A 14,327-nucleotide genomic window follows, 5' to 3' on the forward strand; every position below is an offset into this window, starting at 1 on the left:
TAATCACACTGAGTGTCTCATCAACCAACAGTCACATTGACAGTCTGAAAGTTGAAACTTACACAGGAATATTGAGGGTCCTTGGTGGCAAGACAGGGCAATGAGGGGGGCACATGTACATGTTAGGATAGGTACCTTATGTCTGCTACAAATCATGTCGATTTCATAAGTACACCTATACAGAGTACAGGTTTAAAAAGAAGAAAAAAAAAAAAATGTAGGATGCCACAGCTGTCCCAAAGACGCTATTCGACTTACCTGGCTGTCTTTCAGTTCTTCTGAGCCATAGACTTTAAAGAAGAACGTCGGGCAAAATTTTTAATTTTCCCATGCAGTGGGGCTGTGCTCACATTGCATAAATTAAAGTGGTAGTAAACCCTTTACAACCACTTTCAAATACAGGCAAGCCTATAATTAGGCTTACCTGTAGCTGCACTGGATATCTCCTAGACCTATGCGGTTTAGGAGATATCCCTGTATTTGCATGTGCCGACGTCATCGGCACATGTGCACTTAAGCCAACTGAAGCAATGGCACGTAAGTGCCATTGCTTCAGTTGTACTGTGCCGTTCTCGGCTGCACGCGCGGGAGTGACATAAATCGCGGCTCCGGCCAATCACAGCGCCGGAGGCGCGATACCCGGAAGTAACCCCTGGGAGAGATGTTGCTGGCCGAAGGGGGAGACTAGGGCGGCTGTGGGGGCTTCGTTCTCGGGTAAGTAATTCATAATGATACTAGCTCATTATACCTTTGTCTTGCAGGGTTTTTTTTTTTTGTACCCGTGTTTACAACCACTTTAACTGCCCATTTTGTCCACAAGGAAACGCTATATTTACTCGATCCCCTGCAAAACAGCACTCCTCCACATTAAGCGGGGGGCTGTTTCTGCTGTCGTCACGTCCAGAGCTGGCCTCTTGCGCTCAAAATATCAGAGGATTAGGTAAGTATATATCCAATCTCCTCACCCCCTAGACAAAAACAAGCAGTTCACCCATGCAGTGCGGGCACAGCCACACTACATGGGAAAATAAGAATTTTGCCCAAAGATCTTCTTCAAAACAAGCATGGACCACGTAAAAAAGACAAAGGAAAGGTCTTTAGTAACCCTAGTTCAAGGACTTCAAGTATCAAAAGCCAATGCCAAACAGCCAGGCAACCAGCATTTTTAGGAGCAACAATGGCAGATTCATCCCATGTTATCAGCAAACCCTTATGGGAATTGAGTCGGCAGATAGAAGTCCGATAAATCAAATCCTTGGGCAGTAATCAACAGTTGCAAGTCAGAACTTTATTTATAAACAGCACCACTAACATTTTCTAGCTGTTCTTGTTGCCTTGTGAGGTTTTTTCAGTTCCAATAAACAAATCAGGTAGGTGTTTTCCTTTAAACACCCCATGATTTAAAAAAAAAAAAAAAAAAGGCAGGAAACAAAAACTACACCACACAGGTTACCAATAATTACTTAATTTATCAATTCTTGGTTCAAGGTCAACAAAGTAGCAAGGCAAAACATTCTTCTGGAGGAACCATCTAGAAACCTGACGTTCAAAAGTTCCATGTCTGCATTTCACTTATTAAAGCCAATAATAAACAGGTTCTTCTCTACATATTCACTTAAGTCAATGATATTCAGATGTCTTCTTAAGAATTCTCACTTATTAAATTAGATTATTCTTCCTTGTAATACTGTGCAGTCGGAAATCTTGATTCACAGCCGCATCTAAAAAGTTGTGCTGGGGTCGAAAGCGCGCTGCTAGCTTGTTTTGAAAGGAGTTTTGCTTGAAGGAATAATAAAAATAGAATTATGTGCATCTGAATGCAATACAAGATAAGTAAAATGTCAGGAAGGTATTGCCTCTCACACAAACAGAAAGGGTGTGCAATTATCTTACAACTTGAGGTCAAGTTAAATGTTTATAAAAACTAAACCAGGAGGTTGCTTGATATGTGTAGGTAATTTTTACACTTTGTTCCAAGGAGCTAAAACCAGTAAACAAAAATCTGAAAAAGGCCAAAACGGTCACAAGACAATACCAAAGAGGTATGCAACCTGGTCGTTAATCCAAGTTAGTTTTCAACTTTTACGCAATGTCATCTTGCGAATGTACAAATGCAGTTGAGTCAACTGTAGAAACCGCATGACAACAATCCTGTGGAATTTCTCAGCCTATCTAGGGTAAGGATGGACATGTCCTCTGTAGTACACATAATGTTTAATGGAAGTATCAAGACAGGATGAGGGTCCGAGAAGCAGCGCTGGGCTTGTACACGTTCAGGATTGCTCGTGCTTTTTCCTGCATGAGCAGCTGGTCCTTGGAGCCACCAAAAGCAATGATCTTCCAAGCATGGCTCATCTGGAAGAAAGAGAAAGAACAGGTCAATGGGAGACTGCAGAGCAAAATTCACAATACAGAGCCTAAATCAAACCTCAGAGCCATCAAAGACTTCGCAAAAGTTAAAGTCATGCCCAAAGCTAACTATACAATGTACAATTCATTACTTCTACCCAACACCATGTACTTAACCACTTGCCGCCCACCATATAGCAGAATGACGGCGGCAAAGTGGTTTCAATATCCTGACTGGGTGTCATATGCTATCATCAGGATATTGCCCCCGGGGGCACGCATCGCGGCGATCGTTGTTGCGGGGTGTCAGTTTGACACCCCGCAACACCGATCTAGGTAAAGAGTCTCTGACGGAGACTCTTTACCACGTGATCAGCCGTGTTAAATTACGGCTGATCACGATGTAAATGGGAAGAGCCGGTGATCGGCTTTTCCTCACTCATGTCTGACAGACACGAGTAGAGGAGAGCCGATCGGCTGCTCTCCTGACAGGGGGGTGGGTCTGTGCTGATTGTTTATAAGCACAGCCCCCCCTCGGATCCCACTGAGGACCACCAGGGAAGCCACCCAGGACCACCAGGGAAGCCATCCACGCTGGACCACCAGGTATGCTCCCTAGACCCCCAGGGAAATACTAATCTGTGCCCAGGCAGCTGCCAATTAATGCCCACTCACAATGCCTACCACTGCCAGTGCCACCAGGGATGCCTATCAGTGCCACCCATCTTTGCAGCCTTTCAGTGCCCAGTGTCGCCTATCAGTGCCGGATATCAGTGCCACCTCGTCAGTGCCCGCTCATTGGTGCCACCTCATCAGTGAAAGAGAAAACTTACTTATTTACAAATTTTTTTTTTAACAGAAACAAAAGCAAAACTTATTTTTTTCAAAATTTTCGGTCTTTTATTTGTTTAGCAAAAAATAAAAACCACAGGTGATCAAATACCACCAAAAGAAAGTTCTATTTGTGGGAACAAAATGATAAAAATTTAGTTGGGTACAGTGCTGTATGACCGCGCAATTGTCATTCAAACTGCGACAGTGCTGAAAGCTGGTCTGGGCAGGAAGGTGTATAAGTGCCCTGTATTTTAATATCCCTAAGACCCTTTTCACACTGAGCCGTTTTTCAGGCACTTTTGGGCTAAAAATAGCGCCTGTAAAGCACCTATCAAGACACTTGATAAAGGAGCGCGCATGCCCGTTGAGAGCCTCGCGCATGCTCAGAAACAGGTAGTGGATCCCCGTCTATCTGAACTGTCCGGGTGACGTCAACACTCACGTGTGTCTCGCTGGAACGCGGAAGTGTCCATCCAGCCTTACCGCACTGCAGCCAGCTTCTCCGTGTGCAGGTCCGCGGCCATCTGCTCGGTTTACATCAAAGCCCCCTACACACGGATTTTCGACTATACCTGGATATAGTTCCCATTGGAAGCTGTTACCCACATACCTTGATGTAAGTGCGAATATGTACTTTTTATACTGTATTAAACATTTGTACTTAGAGGCGCTTTCTCTTTGTTTTTTCATGGTTGCTATGGAGAGCTGACTTCACTCAACAGGAAGCTGCCCTTAGTACTGTGTCTATCAAGATCCCCCTGGCTTTTATATCTATCTCCCATCACGGATTATCCATAGACTTTACAATAGACTTATAATTTATACGTCTCCACCATACAGCATTGGACTATCTTTTATATTTATGGACTTGAGCGCTGCTACATAATACACTTTATTACAAGAATGGGCTGCTCTTTGAAAGCGCTGCAAAATGGGTCTTTTTTCAATTTTATTTTTTTAAGTTCACGTTAATCACAGCAGGTCACATGACAATTGTATACAATGGATGGCTTCCTTTAAGTGTTGCTAGCAGTGACTGGTCAATTTGATCACATGGTACAGACAGGGCCAATCACAGCCCATCTGTACCATGTAAATAGCTTTGCCCAATCACAGCTAAATCACAACAAAACAGACTAAAAATCAGTTTCATTCAGTAAAATGCATGCTTCTAGAAATGCGATGCACTGCTATAAGTAGGGCTGCAACTAACGATTATTTTCAGAATCAATTAGTTGGCCGATTATTATTTCGATTAATCGGTTAATAACCTTTAAAAAAGTGTGGTGTATAATTTTGTTAATATGTAAAGTTTAAGAAAAAGGCAATTTATTCTTAAATATCTCTATGCAGTAGTAAATGTAAATAACCAACTATATAGTTAGGGAGCAAAATCTCTAATCCACTCTGAGAATAACAGACAGAAGAGATATACTGTATATACTATTAGAAGAGATATACTGTATATACTATTCGAGGAGAGATAGTATATATCCTCTAACAGTATATTAGAAGGTGAATCTGGTAAATATCAGACTCAGAGATCAAATTTTTTTTATTTAAAAAACAAATGTCTTCCTTCAAAAAAATGTCATTTTAAGAATGTTCGTTCAATTTTCTAATCATTAGTGGCGTCAAATCGATGTTCATTTTCAACCACAGTGATGGGAAAATTTGGAAATAGAAAACTTCTTGGTCAAAAGAATTTTCAGACAGTGGATGTGGTTTTCGTTCAGAAGTTACATTCGTTTTAAAAACAGACTGTTAAAAACAAGTGAAAATTTCATGAAATTAAACATTCTTTCATTCAGCGAAAGTACAAAGATTTTTCGTATGAATATTCTCGTCTGAAAATTGATCCGTGTGGCCAGCATAAGGCTCGGTACACACCTATGCAATTTTTTTGGACAATTTGTTGTTGGGCAGATAAAAAAACACAAATTGCTGCAAAAAAGCATTACATGCTTTTCTGCAGCTTCTCCATTGAAGTATATTGAACCAAATAAGCACCGTTTTGTGTTAAAAAAAAAAAATCCCTGACCCTTTCCAAATATGCAGCGGCTGAAAAAAGCAGTTACAGTAGCAATTATTTGCTCTTTTTGTATTATAAAGGGCTCATTTTAGTTTTTTTAACCCTGTTATGTTATTGGCCAAATAATTGATTATGAAAATAGTAATCAATTTAATAATCGATTAGTTGTCGATTAATCGATTAGTTGTTTCAGCCCTTGCTATATATAAGCAATGTGTAAAAACAAAAACCTTATCACTTCCCCAGAGCAGTACTGTGTTACTATGGTAATCTTATATTGCTCTGGTCAGCGTGTTAAAAAAAATGTATATATTATATTTTTTTTGGTACGGTCACCAGTGTCCCTGATCACCGCCACACCAGATATATGACGACGCTGTACTGCACTGGTGACAATATGTGTAAACAAAAATAATAAAATTGTGAATTTTTTTTATTATTATTTCTACATTGTCCAAAAAATTACAACTTCAAAAAAGCCGCCATGCTTAATACCTCGAACTGTCTACTTTCCAAAAAGGAGTCTTTTGGGGGGTTGTTGTACTGTTCTGGCATTTTAGAAATTCAAGAAATGCAATAGGCCGTCAGTACATTAGGATTGGATTTTGAGATATTTATACCATAGTTTGTGGACAATATAAAACTTTCCTACAATCTAAATATACACTGATTTTAGTTATTTTCATTAAAGAAATGTAGCAGAATACATTATGGGCTAAATATATGAAGAACATTTATTTTATAGCCAAAAAGAAAACAAATTTAGCAAAAAATAAAAACACAGTTTCTCTTTTGAGATCCGTTTCAGAGGACTTTTTATCTTTTCTCCAAGGATGTCCCTTTGAGTACACGAACTTGGAACTGTCAGTCTATAGACTCCATCTTCAGACCCCTTTTCTTAGCGCTACACTTATTTTGTTTTTTGATATTGTCTACACTTGCTGGTTGTGTTAGCTGCTCTACACTTGCTGGTTGTGTTAGCTGCTGTCTGTATTCCACTTTTTGGTAGCACAGAATTATTGTGTACATATATGTTAAGTACAATACCTTGTGCCCCTGCGTCGGTGAACAGTTGTTGTAGAGTTTTTTTTTTTTTTGTTTTTTTTTACAATAAAAATTATTGTACCAGAAGAATGCACCCCAATCCCATCACCATATTGACAGAATCACGGCACCCTCTACTGCTAGGACTAAAATAATGATCTGTTAAAGTACACTGAGTAAAGAGCCCCATCTTTTAGAAATACATTATAGAACTAGTAAACAGCGTGCTGTATCAAGATTTGCCGTAAAATATAATGTGGTGCCTTTAACTTGGTTGTACATGTTCGAAATGAGAGGGCATAATTATTTAAATTCCTCTAATTATGAATCTGTGTGGGAGCCATGGGTGGCATAGTAATAGTGAGATGGATGTTGTTTGCTGTGAGAACACCTGCAGTCAATTCTTCTCCAGCTTTATAATCCGTACTGAAATCAGCGTGAACAATTTAACCTTTTTGTAGCCTTTCTTTCACTTAAACTTTTAGATGTATCGACTTTAAAAAAGGCTTCCAAAACAGAAAAAAAAAAAAAAAAAACCTTTAATTGCAGCGACACGTAATAAAAATGTATTGTTAAAAGGGGATAGATTATTCAGCTTTGCACTGAGTGGGAGAATGCAGCCATATGATCTTTGCAGGATAATGAGAAAGTTTAAGGAAAAGACACGCTGAAGTATACAAATGCCATTGTGTGTCAGGCTCCATCTTACCCCTTTGAAACAAAAGCGATTACATGTCAGGTAGCTCTGTACATCTCTATACATGTTCTGCCCTCAGCTCCTATACAAATACTTTTATTCTAAGCATGTACGCTCATTTGAAAGGCATTTTTTTTTTTTAACCAGATGCAAGAACTTGAGAGCTAGAGCAAGAATATTTTTAAAGTAAACCTGTGACCAGGCTATGGGCATGAAAGTATTCACATATTCTTGCAAATAAGCGCTGAACCCAAGCCTGAGGGACCTCTGAAGCTACAGGCACCGTGGAGCAATTAATTGCAGAATTTAACAGCAGAAGCACTAAAGTGGTCCTTACAGGCATCTCAGTACCCCTGGAAGCAATTAATAGTCAAAGCCAAAAGCAGTCCAATAGAGGGGTGGGCAACACAATATGTCTTTATCTATCCGTTTCAGGGACTGAGCAATGTTGTTGATAAAAATTGCTCAGCTACACTCCCCCCCACTCCAATTGCTGGTACTTCGTTTTCACTTCAGCTGTAAACAGGGGAACCCCACTGACAGCTGAATTGCTTGTTAAGGACATGGCAGCCTTGCTCTTTATCAAACAATATTTGCTGCCTTTTTTTTAATTTGTTGTACATTTTAGCTGCCAGTGGGGGAATCCCACTGATAGATTTAAGAACCAAGCCTGAAAGTATCGGTTTCAGGTATAGGAGTATTTGCACAAGTATCAGTGTAACCCTAGTTTTAAGCTTTTTTTCTGCATTGTCTAAAGAAGAGTGTTCCAGTTTACATATGTGACTAAAGTTGGCCATAGATGATTTGTTTTTCTATGATCAGCCAGATAAGTGGGGGAAAAAAAAACAAAAAAAAAAAAAAAACAACTCGAGAGGAGTTGAACACTAGGTCGACGACTCTTGAATGGTAATGTCCATAGATGGATCAAAATTCGGCCAGTCCATGCTGAACGGGTTGCATTTGGATCCATCTATGGCCCAAATTTATAAACAAAAAAAAAAAAAAAAAAAAAAAAAAAGTTTTCAAAATTTTCGCAATTTTTTCACTTATGTCTCATGAAATAAAAAACCCAGTGGTGATTAAATACCACCAAAAGAAAGCTCTATTTGTGTGAAAAAAAACGATACAAATTTTGTTTGGGTACAGTGTTGCATGACTGAGTAATTGGCATTCAAATTGTGAGAGTGCTATAAGCTGAAAATTGGTCTGGGCAGGAAGTGTGTATAAATGCCCTGTATTGAAGTGCTTAAAAAAGGTAACCATCCTCCTCACCTGTGATCTGTTTGCTTGTAATTAAGGTGTAGGTGTGGGGGTGTGTGGGGGTGTGTGTGTAAAAGGTCAATGAGTTTTTGAACTCCTGACAGACCCTTGGATCTTTCATCCAGTGCTGCACTGACATTTCTGGATTCTGAGTCATGGGGAAAGCAAAAGAATTGTCAAAGGATCTGCAGGGAATAGTTTAAATGTATAAAACAGGAAAAGGGATATAAAAAGATATCCAAGGCATTGAGAATGCCAATCAGCAGTGTTCAAACTCTAATCAAGAAGTGGAAAATGAGGGGTTCTGTTAAAACCAAACCATGGTCAGGTAGACCAACTAAAATTTCTGCCACAACTGCCAGGAAAATTGTTTGGGATGCAAAGAAAAACCCACAAATAACTTCAGATGAAATACAGGACTCTCTGGAAATATGTGGTGTGGTTGTTTTAAGATGCACTATAAAGGAGGCACTTGAAGAAAGATGGGCTGCATGGTCAAGTCGCCAGAAGAAAGCCATTACTATGCAAATGCCACAAAGTATCCCGCTTACAATACGCTAGACAGCACAGAGACAAGCCTCAAACCTTCTGGCACAAAGTCATTTGGAGTGAGGAGACCAAAATTTTGGCAACAACCGTAAACAGCTCACTTGGAGAGCAGTCAACAAGGCCTATGATGAAAGGTACACCATTCTTACTATGAAACACGGAGGTGGATCGCTGATGTTTTGGGGATGTGTGAGCTACAAAAGGCACAGGAAATTTGATGGCAAGATGAATGCAGTATGTTATCAAAAAATACTGGAGGAACATTTGCATTCATCAGCCAGGAAGCTGCACATGGGACGTACTTGGACATTCCAACATTACAATGATCTAAAACATAAGGCCAAGTCGACCTGTCATTGGCTACAGTAGAATAAAGTGCAGATTCTGGAGTGGCCATCTCAGTCTCCTGACCTCAATATCATTGAGCCACTCTGGGGAGATCTCAAAACGTGAAGTTCATGCAAGACAGCCCAAGAATGTACAGGAACTGGAGGCTTTTTGCCAAGAGGAATGGGCAGCTTTACCATCTGAGAAGATAAAGAGCCTCAGCCACAAATACCACAAAAGACTTCAAGCTGTCATTGATGTCAAAGGGGGCAATACACAGTATTAAGAACTGGGGTATGTAAACTTTTGATCAGGGTTATTTGGGTAGTTTGTTGCGATTATGATTTAAAAAGAGTAAACACAGTTGATTGATAATAAATGGCTTCAGCCAAACACTAACCACGAGTGAAAGAAAAGTTGTTTTCATTCATATTCTCTAAAACTTATGAGCACAACTGTAGCTGTCATTTTTTCCTCATTACATATAGCTGAAGAGAACGCCTCCCTGGATAAGGCTGAGGGGACAACATCTGATGGAGCCAAAGAGGACGCCAAGGAGTGTGGTTTCAAGTGGGGAACAACAGTCTAGGTCAGGGATATACAATTAGCGGACCTCCAGCTGTTTTAGAACTACAACTCCCATGAGGCATAGCAAGACTGACAGCCACAAGCATGACACCCAGAGGTGGAGGCATGATGGGACTTGTAGTTTTGCAACAGCTGGAGGTCCGCTAATTGCATATCCCTGGTCTAGGCTATCAGTCAGGTCCCTGAGTAGAGACACTGCAGGCTGCACTAAAACTGTTGGTGGATTGTGAGTTGGAGGGGGACAACAGAGCAAAAGCACACTCCTTTCTCTTGGAATCCAACGTGTTGCACTAGCAGAATCTAATTTAACCTTGGGTCCTCACAAAATCAGCAGCCGGGAGCAGGAAAGGTTAATGGCCAGAGAGCATGTCGCTTGCAATTAGAGAAGTGGCAGAAGGATTCTGTTTCATGCTGGAAAGAGCAGGAACAGTATGTGTAGAGTGCCGCACAATACTGCAGTTAGTGTCAAAAGCACAAAATGCTCCAGTGCATTAAAGCTTTCCATGAACCAACAGGGGAAATGGTGCTGCTTAACAGTTGAACTAATAGTTTTAAATGCTTAGACATAGCACGGGGAGTCCCCAGAGACCACAGTCTGGAGAATGCCCTACAGCCAACTAACACATTAAAAAAAGGACTGGAAAGCGCCACAATCAAGAGCTTAGTGCCTGATAGATGCAATCTAGCTCATCTTCGCCTGATTTTGGGCACTCTCACTAGCCTTTACTAGCATAGCGGCGATCAGCGATTTTTAACAGGCCTGTGACATTGCGCTGGACAAATCCGACAACTAACATTTTTGTGGGGTCCAGTGACACCAATACAGTGATCAGTGCTAAAAATATGCACGGTTACTGTACTAATGACTCTGGAGGGAGGGGGTTAAAATCAGGGGCAATCAAAGGGTTAAATGTGTCCCTAGGAGGTGCTTGCTGTGTGGGGGTTGCTCTGACTGGGTGAAGACAGAGAGCGGTGTTCCTGCTGATGAAATCTCCATCTTCTCCCTTCAGAACGGCAATCTGCTTTGTTTACATAGATCTCCATTTTGCCTCTCCCGGGTGGCCGGCTGACATTGGGGTCCACCGGACCCGCTGCTTGGTATTCCCTGTGTCTAATCAACACACGATTGCACCTCCGGCGGCACAAGCAAGCTCCCCAGTGGCTACTGCACGAAATAACGTACAGGTACGTTGTTTCGCACAATAAAGCTAATCTGCCGCAGTACATCTGTGGTAGGCGGTCGGCAAGTGGTTAAAAGAAAGCCTGTTAGGTTTATATGCGCATCGGAGGAGGTTCAAAAGCAATATGTAATAAACTGAACTACATAAATATTTGGTATTAAAATATATCAGCTGTGTCACAATAGGTATTGCTAATTGGTATCAGCAAGTACTTGAGAAACAGCATCGGTACTCAAACTTGGTCTTAAAAAAAACTGGTACCAGTACATGCCTACTGACGGATGCAGCAGCAACACACTTCAAATTCGCTTACTCCCAGGATAAGCTGTGTCAGCACACGTGCATGTAGCAAAGGCTGATTGGCTCCATGTGCTGCTTCTCCCTCTCAGTCTGAAATGCAGGGGATGATATTCATATTTGGAACATATGCTAGGTGTAAGTACACATGCATTTCATTACTTTAAAAGCAATATGCTTGTACTATATTGCCTGGAGTTCCACTTTAGAATGAACCGGACCAAAAAAAAAAAAACTTCTAAGGAAACTGTGCTAAAGTAGGTTAGCCTTATGGTGCCTGCAGGAAGCAATGGCAGTCTTTAAACTGTTATCTGCCTGCAGAGCCCCAACATTGGGTCCACACGATATAGGAAGCCTTGACTTCTTCCGAAGTAAAAAATAAGCCCGGCTCCTGGCCAATGCCAAGCCTCATTGGATCATTAATATTCCAGAGCCTTTACTACCCACTGAGGTTTTTCAATGTGACACCTGAATGACAGAGTTGAAGGCTTTGTCTGAACCTAGACATAGGGCAAGGCCCCATATATAGTCTACACCTAGGATCTGTACAGGCATTACTTTGCAGGCCAACACAGATACTTGCACTTTACTTTGGCATTACAAACAGGTTAGACTGGATCAAGTTTGCCTTGAAACTACCATTTGGAAACAGAATAGCTATTGTGATTTGTTGACAACATAAGTGTGTTATGGAAGGCTCACGATACCACTGAAACCAACACCAAGCCTATCCGCAGGAATAAAGTTGATCAGAATTCAGAGATGTGTCTTATAGTCTGCCTTCCACCAGAATATACTGATCTTATGAATCAGTAGAATTTTGTCACCTCCATCACACAATATTAAAAGGATCCCAAAACTGGGTTAAAAAACTACTAAGGTGAACAATTAATGCTGTGGCTGAATAAATTTATAAAGGATGAATAAAATATATGGTGCAAACATTTAGGCAGCCGCTCACATGATCACTAAGTGATAAATAGTGAGGATAAACATTCTAAAAACACCTGAAAAAATTAATATGTCATCGGGGCAAAGTGCAAAATTCCTTACAAAAAGTGAGGAAAAATTGACCACTAACAAGATAACAAAATTAATATAAATGTAGAATAAGCAATATGACATAATAAAGTGCAGCATGCAAGCATCTAATCCAAAAATTGTCACCAAGACAGTGTGACGCATATAGCACTCCAATCACTCTGTGCTGAATACAATGTGCAAAACTCTGCAATAAAAACTGCAAGGTGAAGTGCAAAAAAATATATATTATAGGATGTGACAATAAATAGGTTCAAAAATTAGATGCGACTATAAATGAGAAAATTCAAAATAGTCCATATGTGCAAAACTATAGTAAATAGAGACCAGGTGTAGCAAATAAATATATAAAACTATAAGGCTGGGTTCACACTATACTACACGACAGTAGTACGACTTTCATCCTACTTTGCTCTGCGACATCAGTCCTACATTGACCCTACATTGTTCCTACATCCATCCGAGGTTCATGAACAGGATACTACTTTGATCCAACTTTTCAGATAGTTTTGATTGGTCAAAGGACAAGTGTACTAACACACAATGGGAGGGGCTACAGCAGGGGGCAGGAAATAACACAATGTCGGATGCCAAAGTCGGATGGTTAGGACAAGGATCCGACTTTGATCCTACTTTAATGATAGTCAATGGGCTGAAATAGGATCAAAGTCGGACCAAATAGTACAGGGAGCATTTCTAAAGTCGGACCGACTTTTGTCGGACCAGTTAAGATGGCTCCCATAGGGAAACATTGATTTTCACACGTCATGAGCTCCCAATGTCGGAGCGTTTGTCGGACCAGTGTGAACCCAGCCTCAATCAGAAAATGCAAAACAGTTCATATGTGCAAATCGCAAAACAGAGATGAATGGGTCAAGATGACAGTATTTCTTCTTAGAGTGAATAAAAGTTCCACTGTGCAGTGCTTAAATAGAGAAAAGTAGTGACTCCTCTTTGTGTACAGGTCACACAATAATAAGCAGTGGCCTCTTACCTTACGGTAATGAGGTAATAGCATATGGTGTATGCCAGTGGAGGCTACCTCTCCTTGTAGTCCTAAGCCGCGGTGTAATCCCTACAGGACTTGGTCCCTCGGTAGGTGTGGAGGAGGTAAGAAAAGAGAGTACCGAATAGTGTGATAATGTTTAAACACTAATGACCTGTATTTGAAAAAAAAAGCATCAAGGAACACACATAAATGACAAAGCAAACGGCATTGAATTCCAACGAGCGGCGAGCTCGTAAGTCCACGTCAGAGCAGAGTGCCACACACACACGTGACTTCATCACGTGATAGGCACTCTGCTCTGACGTGGACTTACGAGCTCGCTGGAATTCAAGAAAAGACGTGTGTGTGTGTGTGTGTGTGTGTGTGTGTGTGTGTGTGTGTGTGTGTGACGTCGCACACACACACACACACACACACACACACACACACACACACACACGTGACTTCACGCGTAGGGACGGGATAGGCACTCTGCTCTGACGTGGACTTACGAGCTCGCCGCTTGTCGGAATTCAATGCCGTTTGCTTTGTCATTTATGTGAGTTCCTTGATGCTGTTTTTTCAAATAAAGGTCATTAGTGTTTAAACATTATCACACTATTCGGTACCCTCTTTTCTTACCTCCTCCACACCTACCGAGGGACCAAGTCCTGTAGGGATTACACCGCGGCTTAGGACTACAAGGAGAGGTAGCCTCCACTGGCATACACCATATGCTGTTACCTCATTACCGTAAGGTAAGAGGCCACTGCTTATTATTGTGTGACCTGTACACGAAGAGGAGTCACTACTTTTCTCTATTTAAGCACTGCACAGTGGAACTTTTATTCACTCTAAGAAATACGGTCATCTTGACCCATTCATCTCTGTTTTGCGATTTTCACATATGAACTGTTTTGCATTTTCTTATTTATAGTTTTATATATTTATTTGCTACACCTGGTCTCTATTTACTATAGAGATTTGCACATTGCTATTTGCACATATGGACTATTTCGAATTTTCTCATTTATAGTCCCATCTAATTTTTGAACCTATTTATTGTCACATCCTATATTTTTTTTGCACTTCACCTTGCAGTTTTTATTTATTGCAGAGATTTGCACATTGTATTCAGCA

At 40.8% G+C, this 14,327-nt stretch overlaps 1 protein-coding gene across 1 annotated transcript in view; it reads right to left on the reverse strand.

Annotated features, from left to right (window-relative positions):
* Nucleotides 1-1,449: 1,449 nt before the first annotated feature.
* Nucleotides 1,450-14,327, reverse strand: part of MYBL2 (MYB proto-oncogene like 2) — an 84,347-nt gene continuing 71,469 nt past the window's right edge. Inside the window, exon 14 of the mRNA XM_073606492.1 lies at nucleotides 1,450-2,355. Coding sequence (XP_073462593.1) covers nucleotides 2,227-2,355 — 129 coding nt within the window. The 3' untranslated portion in view covers nucleotides 1,450-2,226. The remainder of the gene's footprint in view (nucleotides 2,356-14,327) is intronic.

Source organism: Aquarana catesbeiana, linkage group LG12 (assembly GCF_042186555.1).
Source record: "Aquarana catesbeiana isolate 2022-GZ linkage group LG12, ASM4218655v1, whole genome shotgun sequence".
NCBI classification, from domain to species: domain Eukaryota; kingdom Metazoa; phylum Chordata; class Amphibia; order Anura; family Ranidae; genus Aquarana; species Aquarana catesbeiana.